The sequence below is a fragment of the Akebia trifoliata genome, chromosome 3 (assembly GCF_017979445.1).
Source record: "Akebia trifoliata isolate Shusen 1 chromosome 3, ASM1797944v1, whole genome shotgun sequence".
NCBI lineage: Eukaryota > Viridiplantae > Streptophyta > Magnoliopsida > Ranunculales > Lardizabalaceae > Akebia > Akebia trifoliata.
In genome coordinates this window covers 38,069,988-38,095,374 of record NC_141377.1, presented here as the reverse complement: position 1 = coordinate 38,095,374, position 25,387 = coordinate 38,069,988, and the positions used below count along the sequence as shown (strand labels likewise).

The 25,387-nt window shown below is 35.7% G+C and overlaps 2 protein-coding genes across 2 annotated transcripts; both read left to right on the top strand.

Moving 5' to 3' along the window:
* The first annotated feature begins 119 nt into the window (after positions 1 to 119).
* Positions 120 to 2,626, top strand: LOC147406775 (non-specific lipid transfer protein GPI-anchored 31-like). The gene is made up of 3 exons (XM_086434980.1): positions 120 to 576; positions 713 to 739; positions 2,223 to 2,626. The coding sequence occupies exons 1-3, from the start codon at positions 237 to 239 to the stop codon at positions 2,435 to 2,437; spliced, it is 582 nt and encodes a 193-aa protein (XP_086291106.1). The 5' UTR covers positions 120 to 236; the 3' UTR covers positions 2,438 to 2,626.
* Positions 2,627 to 6,412: 3,786 nt separating this feature from the next.
* On the top strand, positions 6,413 to 16,528 carry LOC147406774 (zinc finger CCCH domain protein). The gene is made up of 2 exons (XM_086434979.1): positions 6,413 to 6,617; positions 16,122 to 16,528. Exons 1-2 carry the CDS (start codon positions 6,519 to 6,521, stop codon positions 16,254 to 16,256), a joined length of 234 nt encoding a protein of 77 aa, XP_086291105.1. The 5' UTR covers positions 6,413 to 6,518; the 3' UTR covers positions 16,257 to 16,528.
* Positions 16,529 to 25,387: the final 8,859 nt, after the last annotated feature.

Below are 25,387 nucleotides of genomic sequence, written 5' to 3'. Positions count from 1 at the left end.
AGAGACGCGTGGCACCAATTGAAAGGGATTGGTACACTTACACTCTCGTCTCGTGTAGCGTGAAAGTTGGACTCACTCACTCACTCAAGTCTCATCATTTCCTCCTATTTATTCAACTTCTCAATTCTCTACACCTCCTCTCCCTCAGTTCACTAAACCTCCTTCAAAACCTCTATAACTTTAGCTGAATTTTGGCCTTCTTTTTATTCTCTAAGTCACTCAATAATCCTCTAAAGATGGTGAAACTTTTGCTTGTTATCTGTGTTTTCTCTGTGTGGGCAGTTGCAGAGATAAGCTGTGCCACACCTCATAATGCACCAGCACCCTCTGTTGACTGTTCTACACTTATCTTAAATATGGCTGATTGTTTGACATTTGTGAGCGATGGGAGTAAGGTTACAAAGCCGGAAGGTGGGTGTTGTAATGGGTTGAAGATGGTATTGAAGGCTGATGCTCAGTGTCCATGTGAAGCATTCAAGAGTAGTGCACAGATGGGTGTTGTGTTGAATGTAACAAAGGCCATGACTCTTCCTTCTGCATGTGGGGTCAATGCTCCATCCATGAGCACCTGTGGACGTCAGTGATTTTTTTTTTCTTTTTCTTTTGGGTTTCTCTAGTTTGATCTGCGGGTTTTTCTTAGTTTTGATGATTATTGTTGGATTCTTTGGGTTTGGAGGATTTTGATTAATAATGTTTTTTTTTTCTCTTGCAGTTTCTGGTGTTCCTGATGCTGCTCCAGGTGTGTTTTTGGTCCTGTTCTAGATTAATCTTGTTTTGTTTTATTTGTGCTTATGGAATTCAACTGGGTTTGATCTTTCTCTTTTTATAATGGGTATACTATCACACAAAAATCAGCATTATTTGGTCATTTTTCATTAGTCTATTTATAAAGACCAAGGTCAAAAGGCCTTGTTATTTGTTTGAAATTTTAGGGGGATTTCTCAAAGAGTCCTGATAATATGACTTGCCAGGTGGCAAACTCAATCGACACCCTGACGTGGAGAAGTTTGGGAACCGTAGATCTATACGTCTCGAGATACATAACTCCCTTGGGATACACATTTTTATTGGGAAGTGTAACCGTGTATTTCAAGGTCTACAGATCTACGGTTTCCAAACTTGTCACATCATGGAGTCGATTGAGTATGCTACTAGGCAAGTCATATTATCATGACTCTTTCTCAAATATTATCAACATGTGGTTAGAGGTACAATTTGGTCCGGTTCAAATCGAGAATCAAATCAAACCAATAGCTTTGGGGTGGTTTGATTCGGTTTAGAACAAGTTGCGATTCGGTCCCGGGTTATGAAAATGGAGAATCAATTAATTTGATTCTCGGATCAAGTTTATATAGAACTGAACCGAATCGAACTCTTATGCAATAAATAAATAAATATATAATAATTATTATGAATTACTTTAGATGTTAGGACATAGATTAATGATCTTTCATGGATAAACTAATGACTTTACATGGATAGATTAGCGGTTTATCAGATGAAATGTTGTTTTTATTATATGTTTATTTTTTCATTAAAAAATGTTACAATTTATAAAATATTGGCAACTCATAGAATCAGACCGAACCGAACCAAACCGACTTTAGTTCGGTTTGGGTCAGTTTGATTCTAGTTCTTATTTAATGGAGCCGACCTATGTCGGTTTGATCCAATCTGACATCAATCTGAACCAAGTTGCACCCCTACATGAGGTAGGGAATTTTTAAAAAATAAATTAAAATAGAGCGCTACATCTCATGAACCCACAACGAACTGTATCACAAACTGGTTTGGTTTGAACCAGTTCATGGTTCGGTACCTTTCTGAAAAATTGGATAACCATGGTCATAGCCCAATTAAGCTCCGCCACCCTCTAATATTCATTGCTCTCCCCCTCTCCAACAGATCCATCTTTTGGAGTAGTTGGTTGGTTAACATGCCGAGTTAACATATTTCATGTTACATGCAATGCTCTAACATTCTTAAAGCTTTCAATTAATGTCTTACAACCCCTTTTAATTGTGACTATGGTTTGTTCAAAAACGATTTGACAAAATTCTAATCTTCTAATGAATTTGACATAAATGTTCTCACTTTGTAATACTTTGTAAAACAAAATATAAAATCTCTAACATCCTTGTTACAATCTTGCAATCTTGAATCAAGTTTCCATTCATGCAAATTATCCATGTTTCTATAAATCTTTTGTTATATTCTTGTAGCTCATCCACCAAAATCCTCAGCTCCATCTCCCAAATTATCTAAATCTCGTCTACCAACATCAACCTCGGTGGCTCCAGCTGCAGCACCTACTGGAGGGTCTTCTAGTGCCACAGCTCCGGCTCTATCCCCAGCTCAATCTGATGCCATTTCTGTTTCGATGTCGTTTGTTTTAGCTATTGTTAGTGTGGTTGCTGCTTCTTGTTCTTTCTTCTGAGCAGAGAAGATGGGTCTTCTTACCATTTTTGTGAGGGGAATTACTTTGATTATTGTGTCTTTTGAGTTTTCTTTCTGTTGGGTTTTGTTTTTGTATTATTGGCTTTCTGCATGCCTAGTTTTTACATTGGACCCTATGGAATATAATCCCTAGTTTTTTAAGTATAGAGTCTCTTATTTTTTCTAGACATAAATTAGGTTTTGGATGTTTTGTTATTTGATTTATTTTGTTTGGAGTTTGTTAGATTGGATTGAATCAATTAGCTCTCTACTAACCAAACCCAAAGTCTCCATCAAGTTTTAAAATCTCATTTCAAGGTAATGTTTCAATAAAGAGAATTCCGTTATTGTCATGACTTAAATTTTTTGATACAATCCAAAATATTCCCAAAACATTCAATGTTACATGGTCAATGTTTTGTAATCTTGGTCAATATCAATACAGCTGTTATGTTGGATATTTTGAACCATGATCCCCATGCCTCTTTTTTGCTTGTTGCTTATTTTATTTCATGGACTTGAGATGATGTGGAATTATTTTTTGATTAATTAAAAGCCCAAGTATACTTATAATCAGCTCAAACCCTATGGTCCAAAAGCCTTCTAAGGGCCTAATCATAAAGTTAGGGCCTAAAATTCAAAAGTAGAAATGAAAATAATGTTAAGGTTCTTTAGATCATGGTTTTAAAGACGCTTGCCATTATTGTTCATCAATGAGGTATCATGGTTGAGATTAGGGGTTTTTTTTTTCTTCTTATTCATCTTTTATTTTTATTTTTATTTTTATTTTTATGGTTCTTTGTTCTGCAAAATAGATTGTCTCGTGTGGGATTCATACTTGACCAAAATCCAAAATTTAAATTCATGACTTAGGCTCAATTAAATGAGTAATAAAATGAAGGCAAGGGTGAGTTCGAGGGAAAGTTGGTTCTTAAATGCCATTAATCCAATAAGACCCTTTTTTAGATTTGATCAACCATTTTAAATTCTAGTACTAATCTGAAATAAGAGCAACTCCAACACACTCTACTCCCCCTCCCAACTGTCATTTTGGAGAGTTAGAATCCTTTATAAAGGTCTCCAACGCAATATGCAATTCTCTCCATTTTGAAATATTTTGAAGAGTATAATTTGTTATGATAAAAAAATAGAGTGAGATGTACAATCTATACCTTCTGGTGACAAAGGATGATGATAGTTGAGTATGATATTGTTGTAACTGAATTTTGACTATGATTAAAAAAAAAATTAAAATATTTATAAAAAGTCATTTGGATAGTATGATTGGAGTACATACCTTTTAAATATCCAAAATTGCTCTCTATAATGAAATGCCTAATCATTATGATTAGTATTTATGGATATCCTTGTTGGAGTTGCTCAAATATTTGGTAAGATCTGATCCAATATAAGGTATCGACTTAGCTAATTAAGTTGGTAAATGATGGTAGAGTGTTGATCTCATGACCTAAGTTCTAATCTCGTTGAATCCACCTTTACATTGACTAAACCATCCATTGCTTGTTAAGCCAAAAAAACACAAAATGATAAGAAAATTCAAAATTTTGGATTGCAGTTACAACATGAACATATTTGATGCCCCAAGACCGTCGAATTTCATAAAATTTGACGGAGTAAGGCGTCAAAATTTTCATTGTCAATTTTTTTTCAATATACCGAAACCGTTAAATTAATGAAGGATGGGAGAAATTTGATGGCTTTAAGCTGTCGAATTGGGGATCATAAAAAATTTCAATGGTCACAAGCCATCAAGATTGGCTTTCTAAAATTTGGGGCTTTGACCCCTCAAATTTTCTTGTCATATTTTTCAGTTTTAACATGGTGAATAGGATTTGATTTGGAAATATATATAATATAAAACACATCATCATGATTGTCAGACACACAATAGGGGTGTCAATGGATAGTCGAAATTTGAATTCGAATTCGAATTCAAAAAATTGGATATTATCCGAAATTTTTGGATATTGGATTCGGATGTCATTTGAACATTCGAACGAGTTTCAGATACGAATTTGGATATTGCGATATTCGATTCGATAATATCTGCTCCGATAATAATATATATATTATGTATTTATGTTTTACAACAAAACTTTTATATATGTATATATATGTGTTATGTATTCGTTTCATACAACAAAATTTTATTTTTAAAATTTCATCTTCTCTAACCCACTTTAATGGCTAAAATCGTAAAGAACTACACGACGTAACGACGGGTTTCGAGCGAACTTCATAACCACTATCTTCTCCGATCGGCGAGCATTAGGTACGTATTTTTTTTCTCTCTCTCTCTCTCCGATCTGAACCAGTTAGAGTGATTTTTCGGAGGAAATCAAATATGTGGGTTTCAACTGTGCGAATTCTGATACGTCTTCTTCGGCCGACGAGCATTTAGGTACATATTCTCTCTTTCTTTCTCTCTCCGATCGATTTGAACTAGTTGGAGTGATTTTTTGAACGAAATCTGTGGGTTTCGTCATTTCGACTGTGCAAACTCCGACAGATTGAGGATGATAGTATTTATAGGATTTTTTATCGGATTAGATATTATCAAATATCTGATATATTTTTTGGATTCAAATTCGAATGTTTGTTAGGGATATCTGATCGAATTCGAATTCGAATTCGGATATAGCACTATCCGATCGGATAGTTATCCGTTGACAACCCTAACACACAATACATGTCTTGTCAATATTAACCTTTGGATTTCTTATTCATAAGGGGGGATCATTTGTTTTTTCACAAATTATTTTTTATGCCTTCGCATTGGGAGCCCATAGTATAAAATGCAGACATACATCTTATAATATATTTTCCAACATCTGTTGTAATCGCATTCACAAAATTATAATTCAAAAATTTCTCCCCATAAAGAACTAGCAAATTAAATCAATGAATGGATCACCTGATTTAATAATATTTTGCAAAATGCTGGAATGACACAAGGTATTTATTACGATTCTCACATGTGCACATAACCATATATATATTTCCTCACGATACGAGAAAAAATCATCTACGGTTATACATGCATCTCCACGTCAGAATTGTGAGAATCACAATAAATCCTATGTCACCCCGGCATGACTCTAATATTTTTATTCTTCACCATCAAAATATTATTTTCTTAACATTCAAATGTCAAGAAGAAGATAGAAATTTCAGCTATAGGAAACTCATATTCGAAGGACTAGCCAATTAAATCAATGAATGAATCACCTAACATAATAATATTTTTATTCTACACTCTCAAAAGAACAAGATATAGATTTTAGCTAAGACAAATTTGATGAAATGCGAATTTAAAAATCTCATTTGTAGTTTTTTTTTATTTTTTCTTGGAATCTATTTAAACCTTATAGAATCTGAATTTGGTAACATTCTAGTCGAAAAAGGTTGATCAAACCCGATCCACTGAGTTTATCAAAGCCAATCCTTTCTTGATTCGATCATCATCATTGAAACATTTTTAGAACTGCTATTGGTATCTCAACTTTTACTTATTACACATCAATTTCTTAAAATATTTATGACACTACAATAAAAGATTTTAACACACCATTCAAATATTATAAAAGGTTTATCTCAATTTATTATCTCAATAATATAAAATATTATAACACTTGTTCAATAGTTGTTTATAATTATGATTGGGCTAATATAAAATCTTAAATCTCAAAAAAAAAGAAAAAAGAAAAAAGAAAAAGAAAAGAACTTCTATGGGCACCAAACTTTTACTTATTCTCAATCATTTACTTATTTTCTTTATTTTTAATTCGAGGGTACCATGTAAAAGTTGAGGTGTTAATAGCAGCTCTCAATATATTTTTTTGGCTGAAGGTTGAATATGAGGGTATTGAAGTCATTTTAGATTAGTTTAATGCTCGACAACTGAGGTCAAGGAAGGCATGTTTCGAAAGACGGGTTATCTAGCTTCACATTTAAAAACGAATGGCTCTCAAACAGAAAGTGGGAGAAAAGCTTAAAAAAAAGGCTCGAAACTTCTATCGCTTTGTTTCAGGTTCGATTTTCGAAGGCAAAATAGAAAAAAGATGGGTGAGGAAGAAGTGCAGAAAGATGAGGAATCCAGGTCCAGGCCCCAGACCCAGCCCATGACCCAAGCCCAGTTCCTCTCGTGGAAGCGCCATAAGGTATGGTTTCTCTAGGGTTTATTTTTATTTTTATTTTTAAGGGTTTGCTAATTCTGTACTCCTAACAATGTTACAAAGAATTAGTTAATGTCGTCGGGAAAGGTTTTATCCTCCATAAAGGGGAAGAGATTGAATAGGTTACTACCCATATATGCATAGTGACAAAGTCGGGATTTGGGAATAATTTGGCAAGTGAAAAATGCGAAAAAAAACCCCCGGCTAAAGTTGGGAAGTACGGGGGGAGAAAATTGGAAAGATGAGAATATACACTATTACGTATATAAAAAAGGTATATTCATATCTTAAACCAGATTACGGAAGATAATATCAAATATTGTATTAGAATGTAATTTTCAAAGCTTTGTGAACAGCTCGGGATTGAAAGAATCGCAATTTAATCGTGACATTTAAAAAAAAAAAAAAAAAAAAAATGAAAGAATTTTGTCACTATGCCCATACATACACGGGTGGAAGAAGTGGATATGACCTTTTAGTGTTATGTAATGGGATCTGATTTGGTAAAGTTGCTGAAAATATAGATAATTGTGGAATGTGATTTGCACTGTCTGGATCACTCAAGAGTTCTATCATGAATAAAAGGGTTTTATGGTTACAATTGAACAACATAGTTAGTAGTTACAGAGAGTGACTTGGTTACAAACTGTCCACTTTCTTAGTAATGGCTCAGTTACATAATGTCCTACATGTGAGAATGGGTTGGTTACCAATTGTCCCACGTTTATGTAGTGATGGGTGTTAGTATAATATGAGTATGAAGAGAGTTGATAAATTGAACACAGAACAGAGGAAAACTGAGTTATTTTATTCGTACTGAAACTAGCCTATATATAGGCATACAAGCAGCTGAAACATAACAAAGGACTTCCAACTATTGCATAAGAATAGGTCCACTAAAACACATTCTTACTGACTTGTAACTACAACCAAAAGACCAGGAGAAAATAACAGACTCAACAATACTAAATTAAAAAACTACTATTATTGAAGACTTGGTCAAATGACTAACTACAGACTTCTTTTAACACCCTCCCTTAAACTGATATCTGCAGAATTCAGTTTAGGAATAAACTTCAGCACCTTGCAACATTCACCCTTGAACATCCTTTAAAGAACATAGTCCAAGCATACTTCGAAGCTTCATGAAAACAGCAGGCTTGAGGGGCTTGGTCAAAATATCTGCAATCTGATCTTCACTTCTACAGAACACCAAATCAATAACTTCATCCTTACATAAATCACGCAAGAAATGATACCTCACATCAATATGTTTGCTTCTCCCATGTAGAACTGGATTTTTTGACAGCCTTATTGCAGAAATATTGTCACAGTAAATCAAAGTTGGACCTTGTTGCTGGTTGTATAATACCTCAAGTATCCTGCGTAACCAAATAGCTTGACAAGAACTTGATGCTGCAGCAACAAACTCAGCTTCAGTTGTTGACAAAGTCACTATTTGTTGTTTCTTGGAAGACCATGTAATAGCTCCATAATTGAACATGAACATAGTCTCGGAAGTACTCTTTCTATCATCAAGATCTCCAGCATAATCACTATCTGAGAATCCAATCAAGCTTGAATTTTCATCACTTTTGTACAGAATTCCAAAATCAGTAGTACCTTTCAAGTAGCGAAAAATTCTCTTTGCAGCTAAGAGATGAACTTCAGTCGGATTCTCCATGTATCTGCTGATTAAACTGACAACATGCATGATATCTGGTCTTGTTGCTGTCAAATACATAAGACTCCCAACAATTTGCTTGTAAAGAGTAGCATCTACCCTTTTACCTGCTCCATTCTTTGTGAGTTTCAGACCATGTTCAGTTGGAGTTGAAACTGAGTTGCAATATTTCATTTTAAACCTGTCTAGAATTTCTAGAGCATATTTCTTTTGAGAAATGAAAATACCAGCAGATGATTGCATCACCTCAATGCCAAGAAAATAGTGCATTAATCCCAAATCTGTCATATCAAATTCTTTCATCATAGACTTCTTAAAATCAGCAAGCATGGCTTTATCATTACTAGTATAAATGAGATCATCAACATATAAACACACAATTAAAATCTTCTTATCAGCACCATATTTAGTGTAAAGTGTGTGTTCATATGGACATTTGATAAAACCTCCCTTAGTAAAATAAGCATCTATGCGACTGTACCAAGCTCTTGGTGCTTGTTTCAGTCCATATAATGCATTTTTTAACCTGTATACCTGATTCTCATAGCCTTGCTTCACATATCCAAGGGGTTGGTCAACATAGACTTCTTCCTCCAACTCTCCATGCAAAAATGCCGACTTCACATCTAACTGATAAATAAACCATGAGTTCTGGGCAGCCATGGATAACACCAAACGAATAGTGTCAAGCCTTGCAACTGGAGCAAACACCTCTTTGTAATCAACACCATGTTCCTGCTTGTACCCTTTTGCAACAAGCCGAGCTTTGTACTTGTCAACTCCCCCATCTTTTTTCAACTTTGTTTTATAAACCCATTTAACACCAATGGATTTATGTCCTTTTGGAAGATCGATTAGCTCCCAACTATTATTTTTCTCTATAGACCCAATCTCTTCATTCATGGCTTTTTGCCATTTTGAATCCTTGACAGCTTCTTGGAAGGTAATGGGATCACAATCTGATAACAAAGCATAATGAGCAATTGTATCATAATTATCAGATTGAACACCACTTACCTCATAATCTTCCATCCATGCTGGCCTCCTTCTGATTCGTTGAGATCGAGAAGTTTCCTCTACTGTTTGATTTTCGTTGGAGTCTTGTGGTTGTTGTAGTTACTGATCTAATTGCAACGATGTAGTACTAGTCGACGGAGGTGGTTGCATCTGCATTTCTTCTTCCTTTCCATCAAAACTCACAGGTATTTGCTGCTGCCCTGGACTGTTTTCAGCCCAATTCCAAGTGTTTTCTTCATCCAAAACAACATCGCGGCTGATGACGATCTTCTTTGTGGTAGGATTGAACAATTTGTAAGCTTTGGATTGTTCACTAATTCTAAGAAAGACACATGTTTCACCTTTGTCATCTAGCTTCTTCCTCTTCTCATCTGGAATGTGTGCATATGCAATGCACCCAAAAATCCTGAAGTGATCAACGGTTGGCTTTCGTCCACTCCAAGCTTCTTCTGGTGTCATGTTTTGAACAACAAATGTAGGACTCTGATTTAAAACATGGACACTCCAATTCACTGCTTCTGGCCAAAATTTCTTCGGAACTCTCCCAGTTGCCAATATGCTTCTCACCATATTTAGAATTGTTCGGTTCTTCCTCTCCGAGATTCCATTTTGCTGGGGTGTGTAGGCTGCTGTCAATTGTCTCCGAATACTATGCTCATCACAGAAAACATTAAATTCCTTTGAGCAAAATTCTCCACCACGATCTGTACGAAAAGTTTTAATTGTTTTGCCCATTTCATTTTCAACATGTGCCTTGAAGCTTTTAAATGCACTAAAAGCTTCTGATTTTTCTTGCAAGCAATAAACCCAAGTTTTTCGACTATAATCATCAATGAAGGTAATTAAGTATCTTTTACCTCCATTAGATGATGGGTTTATAGGTCCACAAATGTCAGAATGCACCAACTCCAAGACTTTCTTCGCTCTCCATGATTTTCTTTGTGGAAATTGCTCTCAATGTTGTTTGCCGACAACACACTTTTCGCATACTCTGTTGGGAGGAATAATTTGAGGAAGCCCAGTCACCATGTTCTTCTGAGAAAGAGTCTTCAACCCATTGAAATTCAAATGACCATAACGAAGATGCCAAAGCCATGTTGAATCATTTTCCTTGACCATTAAACAACTCTGAAGAGTCTCAACTTGTAGTGGAAACAATCTGTTTGCTGTCATCTTAACATGAGCAATTAGACCCCTTTTAGAATCATGGATTTCACAAGCACCATTCTTAATTGTAGCCTCGTATCCTTTTTCTTGTAGCTGTCCAAGGCTCAATAAATTACTTTTCAAATCAGGAATATAAAAAACATTTGACATAGTCTCAATGTTATTATCTCTAGTCCTGATTTGAATGTCACCCTTTCCCATAACATTTACTTTAGAATTATCACCAAAGCTTACAATAGTACGAAATTCTTCATTTAAATGAGAAAAGAATGACTTACTACCACACATATGATTGCTGCAGCCTGTATCCAAATACCATATGTTTGGTCGAAGCTTGTTTTCATTTACATGGAACTCCATCAATAAAGTTTCTTCTTCCTTCTCTGCAAAATTCGATCTCTCCCACCTTCCTTTGTCTTGGGGCAATCTGGTGTAACATTCAGATTGATAATGCCCAAGCTTGTGACACCTGAAACATTCTACCTTGGATTTGTCTGGTCGTTGATCACGTCCTCTCCCTTTGCCTCTAAAGTCAGAATCAGATTTTTGATATTGTCTGCCTCCATCTTTATTACCTCGGCCTCCTCTTCCTCTGCCTCTCCCTCGACCTCGATCTGCTGATCTATTTGGCGTCGAAGCGTTGTTGTCAGTTGAAGCCTTTAGAGCTTGCTCCTCATTATCTTGCTGAATAATTTTTTTCTCATGAACCAGCAATGATCCTTGCAATTCATCAATTGAAAGTGCATCGAGATCCTTCGATTCTTCAATAGTACAAACGATGTAATTAAATTTTGGAGTCATTGATCGAAGAATCTTTTCTACTATTGTAACATCTGTTATAGTGTCGCCGTGGATACGCATCTTGTTGACGATTGCCATCGTCCGTGAAAAGTAATCCATAACTGGCTCTCCTGACTTCATCCGAAGTGTTTCAAATTCCGAACGAAGAGCTTGAAGTTGCTGCCTTTTTGATCTTGCTGATCCTTGATACTTCTTTTTCATAGATTCCCAAATCTGCTTGGAGGTGTCTTTGCAAAGAATGGTCTCCAAGATTGAGCGATCAATTGCTTGAAAGAGATAATTTTTGGCCTTGAGATCCTTCAACCTCTGTCCGTCAAGATCAGTTTTTTGTTGGTCTGTTAGCATTGTGCCTGCTGCTGGTTCTACCACTCCAACTTCAACGATCTGCCAATACTCCTTAGACTTAAAGAAATTCTCCATCAACATGCTCCAATGATCATAATGACCATCAAAGCGTGGAATTGCTGGTTGAACAAAATTTTCAGAGGCCATAATCACTGCTGCACCTAAAAAAATGGTAAGCTGCTGCTTCAAAATTGTCTCACAAAACCTCTCTTATCTCACTTTTGGCAATGTCTCAGTTTTATAGACTCACCCTCACTCTTTTTGGCTCTCTTAGCTTCACTCTTTTTTTTTTTTTTAAATTGCTTCTAACTCACTGATTTTCTAACTTGGCTCTGATACCACTGTTAGTATAATATGAGTATGAAGAGAGTTGATAAATTGAACACAGAACAGAGGAAAACTGAGTTATTTTATTCGTACTGAAACTAGCCTATATATAGGCATACAAGCAGCTGAAACATAACAAAGGACTTCCAACTATTGCATAAGAATAGGTCCACTAAAACACATTCTTACTGACTTGTAACTACAACCAAAAGACCAGGAGAAAATAACAGACTCAACAATACTAAATTAAAAAACTACTATTATTGAAGACTTGGTCAAATGACTAACTACAGACTTCTTTTAACAATGGGTTAGAGACAGAGAGCTTCTTCTCCTTACCAATACCCCTCAAACTGAGTGGGTGAACATCCAGAATAGTCAGTTTGGATTGCAACGATAGACAATTCGTAGAAGAAAGACCTTTGGTAAAAATGTCTGCCACCTGTTAATGACTTGGAATAGATTGAACTTGGAGAGAATCGTGAGCAACTCGTTCTTGAACAAAATGATAATCAACCTCTATGCGAAGTGCCCTTGCATGAAATATAGGATTGGAAACTAAGCAAGTCACACTACGATTGTCACAAAATAAAATAGGAAAATTTGGGGAGAAAACACCTAGGTTTTGTATAATATACTGAATCCATGTGATTTTAGCTGTATTGTGAGCCAAGGAACGATATTCAGCTTCCGAAGTGGAATGAGAAACTGTGGGTTGCTTTTTAGAACCCCAATAAATTAGATTGGGACCCAAAAATATGCAAAAATGAGTTGTTAAATGATGGTCATCGGGACAGCCAGCCCAATCGGCATTGCTATAAGCCCGTAATTGCAAAGATGATGAGTGCGTAAATCGTATACCAAAACCCAAAGTACCTTTAAGATAGCGCAAGATGCATTAGATGCATTTGACTGCAATCAGATGTAATGTTTGAGGACGATTCATAAATTGACATGCTTGATTGATTGCGAAGGAAATATCGGGTCTGGTCATAGTAGTGTACTGCTGTCGAAGTTTTAGGAAAACTGTTAGGATATTTTTTATTTTCTATCAAATAAAATCTGAGTTAGTATCACAAATTATGATTATGCATATTTTTCTGTTTTTTTGCAGAAATTAGATTTTCCTCTTTTATAGGAAAGTTAGTTACAGATTTGTTAGTATTCTAATTAGATTTTCATCTTTTATAGGAAAGTAAGTTATAGATTGGTTAGTATTCTTTGCTATATATACCTTGCACTCAAGCATTATGAAGAATAAGAAGACAAATTATTTTCTTCTCTAAAATTACAACTATGATACTCTGTGGGATTCGTGAGCAATGAACCATCAAAAGAAGACAATTGGTGGTCAGGGGGAACATGAATCGCAATTAGATTAGATGAAACATATTTGTTTGGCCTAACAAATCAAGAATATATTTGGTTTGAATAAGCTCCATTGCAACGTTAGAACGATGCACTTCGATGCCCAAGAAATATCGTAGAGAATCCAAATCTTTCATGTCAAATCGAGAATGTAACGATGAGATCAAATCGAAGATAGTATCATTAGAAGACCTAGTGAAAATAATATCATCAACATATAACAACAAAATAAGGATGCTAGAAGTAAAACGCCGAATGAACATGGAGGAATCAGATTTAGAGCAAAGGAAACCCAATTCCAATAAATAAGAACTAAAATGAGAAAATCAAGCTCTCGGAGATTGCTCTAAATCATAAATAGCTCGATGTAGGCGACACACATGCAAAGGATGAGAAGAGGAAATATAACCCAACGTATGCTTCATATAAACTATCTTTTTCAAATAACCATGAAGAAAGGCATTACATACATCAAGTTGCCGAATAGGCCAACCTTGACAATGAGCAAGACTAAGAACAATCCGAATCGTAGGCTTCTCAGCTGGACTGCAAGTTTCTTCTTAGTCTATGCCATTGGTTTGTGTGCATCCTTGGGCAACAAGTTGAGCTTAATAGTAATCAATGGAGCCATCGGATTTTTTGCTTTATTTTATATACCCAATGAGAGCCAACAATTGCTTGATTGGATAGTGGAGGCACCAAGCTCCAGGTGTTGTTCTTGAGAAGTGCAGCGTATTCTTTGTGCATGGCTTGCACCCACCTAGGGTTGAAGGAGACTTGTCGAAAAGAAGAAGGTTCAACAGACTCGAGGTGAGAGGAAAAACATGAAGGAATTGGGTATCGAATTGAGAGAAGTTTGGGTTTTTGTTTCTTAGTCATGGTTCAAGTGACCTTGTGATGACACTGGACAAGTGGTGAGGATGTGGTAGAAGAAATAGGTGTTGCTACATTGGTTAAAGAAGGTTGATGGAGAGAAGGTGCATCTAACTTAGTATGTGGAGAGATAACATGAACATGTGCAATAGATGGTAAAAAAGTTGAGTGATCTAAAGATAGTTGAGGGGAAGATGGTTTGTGGGTTTGTGATGGAGAAGGTAAAGTAACGGAAGAAGTGGGTGGCGATGTAGAGGATGCAGGTGCAGCCATGTTATTGGTATTAGAAAACTACAGAGAAAGATAATGAGTATCCATAGGAGCATCAACATAGAGTAAACGAGTTTCGTCAAAGACAATATGCCGAGAATGAATCCTCTTCTTTGAAGATGGATGATAACATTTATAGCCTTTGTGATGCATCCCATTACCAAGAAACACACATGCCTTGGCTTGAAATTCTAATTTATCGACTGCCCTGTCACCAATATAAGGATAACATGTCGAGCCAAATACCCTTAGATGGGCATAATCAGGCTTTTACTTGAAAAGAATCTCATAAGGTGAACGCTTGCCTAGAGTCAATGATGGAAGTCAATTAATAATATAGACATCCATGTGAAAGGCATCATTCCAAAATGATTTGGGTAAATTACCATGAAATAGCATAGACAAACCAGTGTCCTTCACATGGTGATTCTTTCATTCCACTACATTTTTCTGTGGAGTTTTTGGATAAGAAACTCGTTGAAATATACCATGCTTGCCTAGAAAATTGGAAAAGGGACGCCCAAAGGTGTACGAAGAGGTCAGATGCCCTAGGAAAAATTGGGAGCATGAATAAGTCCCTCAATGACTGAATATCTTAATCAAATAAAAAATGTTGCATGCTCACTAATAGGTCAGATGCCTTAGGACAAATTGTGAGCATGAATGAGTTCCAAAGTTGTACTGATTAAGATATTCAGTCATTGAGGGACCCTTTTTCAATATTATGTAGTTGTTGGGTTAATTGAAGGATTTGAGATTCAGATCTAGAGCAGAAAAGACGATCTAATGCTTCTTGGGCTGTTTGCATGCTCACAATTTGTCCTAAGATAGATTCGGTCAAGGTCGAATTGATCCAACTAACTATGAGTTGATCCATCCTTTTCCACTTAACATTTTGTGGATTAGTAAGAAGGTCAGGAGTAGACGAGTGCCCGCTACCAGAAATTGTGATGAACCATTGTGGTGAATCCTTGGTGCCATTAACAAAACGAAACAAGTCTTGAGATTGCATTGCAGGAAGAATTTGTGCCTTCCAGGGAAGATGATTGTTTCTATCAAGCTTGACTGAAACAAGGTTGGAAAGAGTATTAAAAGACACCACAGTGGGTGCAACATAAGTAGCCAAAAGAGTTGAAGATTGAGAATCCATGAAGATTACCCAAAAGATAAAAAATGGAACGAAACGAATAACAATACAGGAATCAAAGCTCTGATTCCATGTAAAGTTGCTGAAAATATAGATAATTGTGGAATGTGATCTACACTGGATCACTCGAAAGTTCTATTATAACTAAAGGGCTTTATGGTTACAACTGTACAACATAGTTAGTAGTTACAGAGAGTGACTCGGTTACAAGCTGTCCTCATTTATAGTAATGGGTCAGTTAAACATTATCCCATTCTCACATGTGAGAATGGTTTAGTTACCAACTATCCCACATTTATGTAGTGATGGGTTAGAGACAATGCTTCTTCTCTTTAAAAGATTTGCTAATGGTCTTTGGGTTGAACTTGTGCAGCGTTACAACCTATCTTCTCTGTTTACTTTTTAAAATTTTGACTATTGATCTTTCTGTTTCACTTATTAATAGTGCTTGACAGTAAGTAGTGTCATGGGTGGTTTTTTGGTTATGTAGGATGCAGATGCATCTGCTAGAGCGATAGAAGCAACCAGGAAACGTGCAGAAGATATAATTGCAGGAATAGTGCCAATGAATGGTCGGGAGCTTTTCGTGCATGAGCCTGGGGTTTTTGATAATACTCGTTATTAAGGTGGATTTACAATTTGTATTAATTTTTGCACCAGTTTTTATATTTCATATTTGTAACTTTACTTTTAGAAGTATTGTGTGGCATTCAATGGATTAGGCCAAGACACTGTGCTAAACTAATTTTTAAAGCATGGTTACAAAGACATGAACAAGTGTGTTGTTGACCCACACATGCACGAAGTGTCTAGCACATAGTCTACTACAAACATGATATGTTGACGTATCCGTACAATGTATGTGTATAAATTTATATATATTTGAATATTTAATTTCATGTTAAGAAGAAAATATAGAAGAAACATATTATGGTAAGTTGTCACTTCGCCTCATGAAGCTTAGATTATAGACACAATTACTTTAATCTAAATGACTGTCTCATTGTCACTTCCTTACACATAATAAAGAGGTTCCCAAAGACTTTTCTATAGGTGATCAATAGTTAAAATCCTACCAGGCCATTAAAAAAATTAACTTTTGATGGAAGCTTAAGAGTCCCAAATAAAAGTATCCGTAAATGAGTTCTCATGAGAGTGAACTAGTAAGTTATAATTGATCAACCTAAAACCTCACATATGACATTTCAACAATTTTTATGTCTTCAAATTCTGAGGATAGCTAGAAAATGAAATACAAAAGTCTAGTGACCTAAATCTAATGCACTACTTAGTCATTTAGATTTTTTATGAGACCTAAATCTCAAGATTTAGATGTCCCTTATCCTCTAGACAAGTTTTGAATGCTCAATTTTTATGTTATTAGATAGAAAATAATAGAAGAAATTGGAATTTATGCGAGGAATTACCACATGATTTATCTTCCTAAATCTATTATCGATCTCTTTCCCAACTCTAAACCCATTTCCCTATTCACTTTCAAAATTATTCTCAAACACTACAAACATGGGGTTCTAGACCTCCACTGACCCACCCAAACCTCCACTGACCTACCCAAAGTTTTCATTCTTCACAACCAAACTTTTAGATAATAATATTCATCCAAAAATTACAATGTTTATTACCAAGTCTCTAAAGTCATTTCTCCAACAACGCTTGATTCATTTCCTTAAATCTTCTCATTCCAAAATCGCAATTCCTTTTGAGAGTACAAACATTCTCCCATTTAACTAAGAATTGAAATAGCAAGAACTTGAAAATTAAATGCTCATTAGGAGGTTATTATGGACATATAGGGGGAGATTACCTTCTAAGAAGGATTACTCCCTACCCCAAAGCCATCAAACTAACTATGAAATTATAGATTATATACTTGGAATTTAAATGTACATGAAATAAAAGAAAGGGATGTGTTAGAAGGGGGGATTTATTGGAAAGTTAGCTTCAAAATAGAAATTTAAATGTAGCATCCCACCATGGTGCCTTCTTCTTTTAGTTTGGCTTATAAAAATGTGAGAAACTAGTTGGACAAAATTTTGGGAGGTTTAGAAGTCTTAGAAGAGATTTTGATAGAGTTTTGGAGTTCCAATTCTTCTCCTCCCTTCTGTCTTGGGGATAGTTTTGTCATAAAACCTAAAGTTCCTATAATTCACAAGAAAATCATATAGAATGATCTCATTTACCCCTCATCAAATTGACTTTGATGGTCTTTTACGCGTCTATGAGTAATCAATCATGATAATCAAGGGATAGGTTAGTAAAACCCCACTAGTTTCTAGAGAGTTCTTGAGGTGGTCAAAATCGTCCTAAACCTTAGACTTTGAGTAATTGGAAGAGAATTGGGTCAAATGGCATGTAAATTTGTACTTGATTTTTGGACATTCTAGACTTTCTACCTATATAGGCTTCTAACAACTTAGGGACAGGAGTGTTTTTGCACACAAAATTTTTGAGCATTCTTTTGGATGGGCAAAATTGTCATAGCTTATTGAATTTGGTTAATTTACATTTAATCCTCTTTTGAGTAGTAAATAAGGTTTGGGGCATGAAAGTAAATTACTCTTAATGAGTCTCAACAAACCAAGGTTAGAGGAGTAATTCTATTTAAGTGGGGACAAAAGGTGACTTGGAGTCAATTGTAGAAGAAAAAGTAAAAGACTAAAAGGGTTATGCTTTGAAGAATGATGGGGGCTAATGCAAGGGTATGAGTTGGAAGAAAATGGATTTTTCTTGAAGAATAAGCAATTAAGAATGGGTTTAAGGGGTCATTTTCCCTAAGCAATCTTGTGAGCACATGTGCTTTAACAAACTCAACTGAATGGGTTTTGGGTGAGGGTGCTGGAATGCAAATTTTACTTGGAATGATAACTTACCCAAGGTGCTGTGAGAAAATGCATGAGGCTATGGGTGATCCACGGCCCTGAGGAAAATTCCTTTAGGCCGTGGGTTACCTATGGCCTAGCTTAATTTGAGCTTGAAAACTGGTTTGGAGAGTTGGGTTCCATTGTAGTGGGCCCCACTCGATCCACTTTGAAGACTTAAATTGGATTTTTTTTTACTGGATTTCGAGAGCCTTCGGGCTCGGTTTGGATAAATTGGGGTGTCTACATGCATTATTATCTAGAAGTTTGTGTATGAAGAATAAAAATTGAAGACTTTGGGTGGGCTAGTGGTAGGTCTAGAGCCCCTTATGTTTGCAGTATTTGAAGAGAATTTTGAAAGGGAATGGAGAATTTAGCAAGGGAAATGGATTTAGAGTTGGGAGAGAGATCTATAATAGATTTTAGGAAGATAAATGATAATTCCTCATATAAATGTCAATTTCTTCTATTATATTCCGTCTAACAGAAAAATTCAATGTATTCAAAGCAAGGCTAGAGGACCAAAAACTTTTGAATCTTGAGATTTAGGTCTTGTAAGAAACTTAGATAACTGAGTGGTGGATTAAATTTAGGTTGTTGGCCTGTTGGATTGTATTTCATTTTCTAGCTATCTTCGGAATTGGAAGATATGAAAGTGGTTGAAATGTCGATATGTGAGGTTTTAGGTTAGTTAATTATAACTTGCTTGTTCACTTTCATGAAAATTTATTTACGAACAATTTTATTTGGGACTCTCAAGCTTACATTGGAAGTAGTTTATTTTAATGGTCATTTAACCATTGATCACCTTATCGCTTGTAGAAAAATCTTTGGGAATCTCTTTATTATATGTAAGGAGAAGTGACAACAAGACACTCATTTAGATTAAAGTACTTGTATTTCTAGTCCAAGCTTCGTGAGAGGTTCAAGTTTATTTTTTTTGAGGATTTTATATTAATGGGAGTTGATTTCTTATTTGGGTGTTTTTTGGCATTTGGGATTGTGCTTGTGTTTTTATCAGTGCTACTCTTGTGTAGTTTGCCTCCTTTTTCCTCGCCCCCCTTTTTTTTATTGTTGGGAGGGGGATGGTTGACCTCCTAATAAGAGTCCATCTTGTCATTGTATCCGGTTATCTTCTTTTGATGAATCAATTTTACTAGCTACAAATCTGGTTTTCTTCTATTTAGTATCAATTAGTAATTCTAGTTGGGATTTTACAGTTAATATTTTTAGTCAGAAATTTTTTTTATTATTTTCGTTGATATTTTGGGGTTGATGCTGTCTCTCTTTATGTAAATCTTATTAGACTTCATGTAGTAGCACTCAATTAATAAAGTTCTCTTCTGCTCCCTAGTCCCAACTCACTTTCACTCCTATGTATTAGACCCCAACACATCCGATTCTTACTGTAACAAGACACCAACTTAACACCCTCTTCTTCTCCCAAGTCCGGACTCACTCAGAGTCCTATGAATTAGACACCAACACTAACACCCTTTCCTTAATTAACAATTAAATATATTAATATTTTGAATGAGATAATGGATTCCCATGAGTTAGTAATGAATCTCAGTGAAAATGGATATGCAGTCATACAAGTAGTCTGCAGACCTCTTCAATTTGTTATTCACCAATCAGAATTTGAGCTCAAGTCATTTTAGACATGATTCCATTTCACATATCTAGGTTATGTTGAGAAGACTTACAAAGGGAATTGATAGATGGGAAAAACAATGCAAAAAAAAAAAAAAAAAATTAAGAGTCACTGATAACCATCAAAATCCCATCTAAAAAATAAGACCTTGGAAGAAAACCCCTTCCAAATCGTCAGGGTAGATGCCTATCAATACATAAGGCTTTCGGGTAGAGAACAATTTTTGGAAGATATTTTTTTCTGTTTTCGAAAGTCCAATGATATTTTCCTTCTAGATTCCCCTAAAAATGGTGCAGGTAACATCCTCCATGAGATTTGCCTTCTCTAAGAGATGGCTGCAATATGTTAGTTGCGATAGACATCAGTAACAAAATTTAGGGAAAAAAAATGCCACATCGAATTGAGAAATGAAGTGAGTCCACCAAGTCTCCACTAATAAAGTAAAATTGGCGCCGTTGTGGTGGTGATGTATCTCGTCTTTCAAAACAGGGTTAAAAAATGCCAAAAAACAATTTCAATCAACTAACTAATAAAGTAAAATTTCTAGCTCTCATTACTTCCTCCACTCCTTTGCAAGATTTCAATTGAATGCCCCAAACTTGCTTAAATGTGATTGCATTTGCAAAATTAAATGAAGCCATATTACGAATGTTTGATTGCATGGTGTTACTATTACTACTACAACCAATTAAAATTCCTGCTGCATCAAGGTGAGTCAGCTTGATGGCTTGTGATTCGATTTGGATTAGTCAACAAAATATATCAGTTGCTTGCAACTTATTGAAAAAGTCGCAAGTAAATCAATAAAGGGAAAGGTCATAAATTAATTACGATTTCGTTTGTTACCAAGTCAGTGAATTTGGTGATTGCTCAGAAGCAAAATCAATTGTACCAAAAAAAAAAAAAAAAAAAAAAAAAAAAAAAAATCCCGGGGCCTTGTTGCTGATTGTGCCTACCACAAGACAAACAACTCACAAAGTACTTATGGTAAAGACTTCTCGATCTAACTCACCAGTTCAGTATATTTTTTTCCCTACTCTTCCCTACTTAAGTTATTCAGAGACAATTGAGGAACATAGGAAGGAGGATTGCTTGAAACTAAAAAACATAAAAAATAAAAGTTCTGCATCGATTAAATCTGAAACAATTTAAAGAGGCAGAAAAACTCTAAATTTCTAATTAAAATAAGGAGAGAGTCTTCTGCCTCCAATAACACACTATATTAAAATTATACTTGCAAAAACAGAGATGAAATGTGAAAAACTGAAGGGACCTGTACCTTTGCCCACCCCCTTCTAGTAATCCATTGAGGGCTTGTCAGATCGGTTGGTACTCTGTATCCTCCTCATTTTCGTCGCCCAGATTATTGTTCTTTCGTGTGCCTATAGAAGAGAGGATTGTAACAACTTTGATCTCCTTAATTTTATATGCCTTTTATTCTTGTCTATTGGGAGTCGTATTAGTATTTGAGAAGTGAGTTTGCCTTGAAACCATTGGACTTGTTGAATGGGAGTTGAGGTCTCCAGCAGGCTGCTCATCAGTTGTAGGAGAATTTCTATTATTTCTTTCATTTGGTTTTGGTGCTTCATCCTGATTGAAGAACGTTTCCGGAGGCTTCTCATCTGGAGGAGATGATTTAGTTCCATAATTTGAATTGGAATCCAAATATGAATTATTACCAGTGTATTCCTGCTCAGCCTTTGGACTTGGTACTGAAGGAGGTGGTGATGGTGGCGTCAGTGCTTTGGGTTTTATTCCATTTTTGTAACCTGAAATTGAGTGAACTGGATAATCGGACTCCTCCTCTTTCTGTTTACTCTTGTTGGGAAGAGGATTTTTATTGTCTGTTGGAATCACTTGGTGTTCTGGTGGTAGATAAGGAGTAGGCCTCATGTACCCAGGTCCTGGTTCATGCTGTGTTGAACCTTTTGGAAAAGCAGCTTGTTTTGTGCCTTCAGGCTTTGGCTTTTTTCCGCAGCAAGACAGTAGGTTGCCCATTCATTCAAATTCTCTACTTAGTAATGTGGACCAATAATGTCTTCATTTGATAACTACACATTGTTGTTTTAATGAGTCTGATCATATACTACTACTACATACATACATACATACATACAGGAAGTGTTGGACTGATTGGTTTGCACATCTTTCATGCCTAACTGACCCACTTTTCGGTGGATCTTAAAAGACTAAAGTTTGAGATTTCTAGCCATTGAACTCTGAGAATTTCTTTCTTAGAAGATACGCATCATGAACCAAGCCTAGAATCCAATGCTAGAGATCATTAACAAGGTTGATATTTTGGCTGGTAGGTCCAACCGTTGAATTGTGGGGCCTCGGGACTAAATTGCGTGAAACTACGGCTATGAGATCCTAGAGTCTTTTTGAAGTGATGATTTGGTGTTCATTGGGGTATTTTATTAAACAGTTGCACTGTTCCAATTTGTTTTTATGAAACTGATGATGACATGCCCCTTTGACCTTGGTCTTCTATAATAAACTAATGAAAAATAATGTGAATGCCCTCATCTTCAACCTCAAACTCAAAACCCCTTGATTTTCTTTCAAAATTCCATCATCTTCATTGTCTATGGTTAATTATTTTTAATTTAGTCAACCTCATCTTCAATTCATCGTTTTCAACCTCGTAATCTGGTTGAAATCTCTTGCAGAGGATCCTTGTTTCTTCCATCCAAAATTCCACCTAGGATTTAAGACCAAATGGCATTGGAGGCTGAGTGTAATTTTACTCGTAAAGGCAGCAAGGGTAGCTGAACCATAGGTTTGTTCTTCTGCTGTATAGTCTCAAGTCCTTTTGGAGTATCAAAATCATGGCCGAATTGGATATTCAGTAACATTTCTTCCCATGACCAAGCATTTTTTCCCTACACTACATACGGATATGTTCAGTTTTCCACTAATTCAAAATCCTAATTTGTTCTTGAGGTTTGAAGGTTGAAGTAGATAAAATGTCAATGTTGAAGATGGAGGTGAAATATCAAAAGTGTTAGGGTCCGAATTCTTTTCGGTCCCACCGGGTCTCTATCAGAAATGAGCACACTTATGGGGTATTAGAGTTATGCTTTGGTTAGGTGTAGTGTAGTCAAGCTTTGGTCAAGTTGGCTTCCCTGCCACCATATGGAGTGAATTATTATTGGATTGGAAATTCATATAGTTAAAGAAACGTGCAAGAGTTGATAATGAAAGTAGGGAGGTCAATGCCCCATAAGATTTCAAGGCTCATATACTAACTAGTAACCTTTTCCTCCCATAGGTTTGTTAGAGTTCACAAATGTCTAGATACTTTCTAGATTGAGTGGATGAGGGGTCTTAGAAATAGATTTTGTGGAGGGATAAAATCGTTTTTCATTTGGATTGTTCATGTACATTATAAATACACATCCTGAGGCAGACACATGGCATTATTTGAAGAGTATTTTAGTTTAGTAAGGAAGAATCCTAATTTAAGAGGATTCTTTTCCATGTTATATAATTATTAATTTGGATAAGGGATAATGTGGTTAATTGTAATTAATTAGGGTTAAGACTTTAATTAGGGTTTCTCTATTTAAAGGCTTTGAGGCCATTGTAAAAAGAGGGGGGAGAGAAGACGGAGAGGGGGAGAGGAGGCTATGTAAATCTGAGATCTATTGTGAAACAGCTCCCCGAGTCCGTGGACGTAAGCACATTTGTCGGACCACGTAAAATATCTTTTTGTATTATTTCTTTTTTTTATATTATTTTCTCATGATTTTTATGATTTATTGGTAAATGATCTTGTTAAAAATTAGATCTCGAGGTCAATCATAAAAGCGACCTCCACAGATTTCATCCAAAAAGTTGAAGATGACTGATTTTACGAAGGCTGAAGATGAGGGTGTTTAGGTTATTTTCACTAGTCTATTAGAGAACACCAAAGTCAGGGCAATCTGAAAACATAGTGGGTATCTATTCACTAGAACGTGGAGGGGTATGTCTTTATCAACTTTTATTTTGGTTTTGCTATGTTCTTTCAAGACTAGTGAAAGAAGATGCTTGTTCGACCTTTAGATCTAAGCAACTATAGTTTATAGAGTTGGGTAATTATCTCTAATTAACAATTTTATTATTTCTGAAGGCTACAGAAGTGCTCGCTTCAATTCTTTTTTGTTTCTAAAGTAACAAAAAACTTTAGGTGCTTATGGTACTACCATATGTTTGGTAGTACTTACTTCATCTTTCTCAAATGATGCATAGTTTTGTTAACTTAGATTTTTTTGATCAGCGGGTGCTTATGAAAAGCCAAGGGTCCATCTTCAATAAGAATCTCCCATCCACAATCTGATGCCATCGCATTCAAGGTTAAAGGATTAAAAGAAGTTTGATAGACGTAGAACAGGTGTTGCGCTCATAGCTTTCTTTAGTGCTTTGAAAGTGCTATTGATCAACATTCCAATTGAAGTCGTCCCTCTTAAGCCGAGATGGGAGAGGTTCACTTACTGTGCCAAAGTTTTGAACGAGTGTATATTAATATTTGGAAAGTTCCAAGAATCAAATAAGGGTTTTAAAACACACTTTGGTTGAAGCCAAGTTAGCGTGCTATCTTGACCTTCTTGGTGTCAACCACACAATTCCATTCCCTTTAATAATGTGGCCAAAACACTTGATTTCTTGCTGGCCAAACAAACACTCTTGGCATAGAGCTGATAAGATGGTCGAATATTGGAGCATCATGGCGACATTTTACCATGAAAGAAAATATCATTAAGAAAGGACATCACATAATAGCCTAGAAAGAATCAAAATGCCTTATTCATGGCCTGTGATTCTATTTGGATTAATCAACAAAATATATCAGTTGCAAAGTTCATAAAAGTTACAACTTACTGAAAAAATTGCAATCAAATCAATAAAGGAAAAAAAAATCACAAATTTTCCCTTCACCGTCGATCAAAGAATTTGAACAGTGGTGGATAACAAATTTGGCACCATAGGTAAGAAATGAGTAAAAATACTATAAACATCAGATTTACCACATAGAGGAAAAATCCATGTAAATTCTGAGAACTCATCGACAAACAATACATTGTACTTGAATCTAGTATGAGAAACAATAGGGGAAGGACCCCATACAAATTTTCAGAACTCATCAACAAACAGTATCTAGTATGAGGAACAATTGGGGAAGGACCCCATACATCACAATGAGGTAAAGACAACGGCCGATTAACAAAACTATTTGAG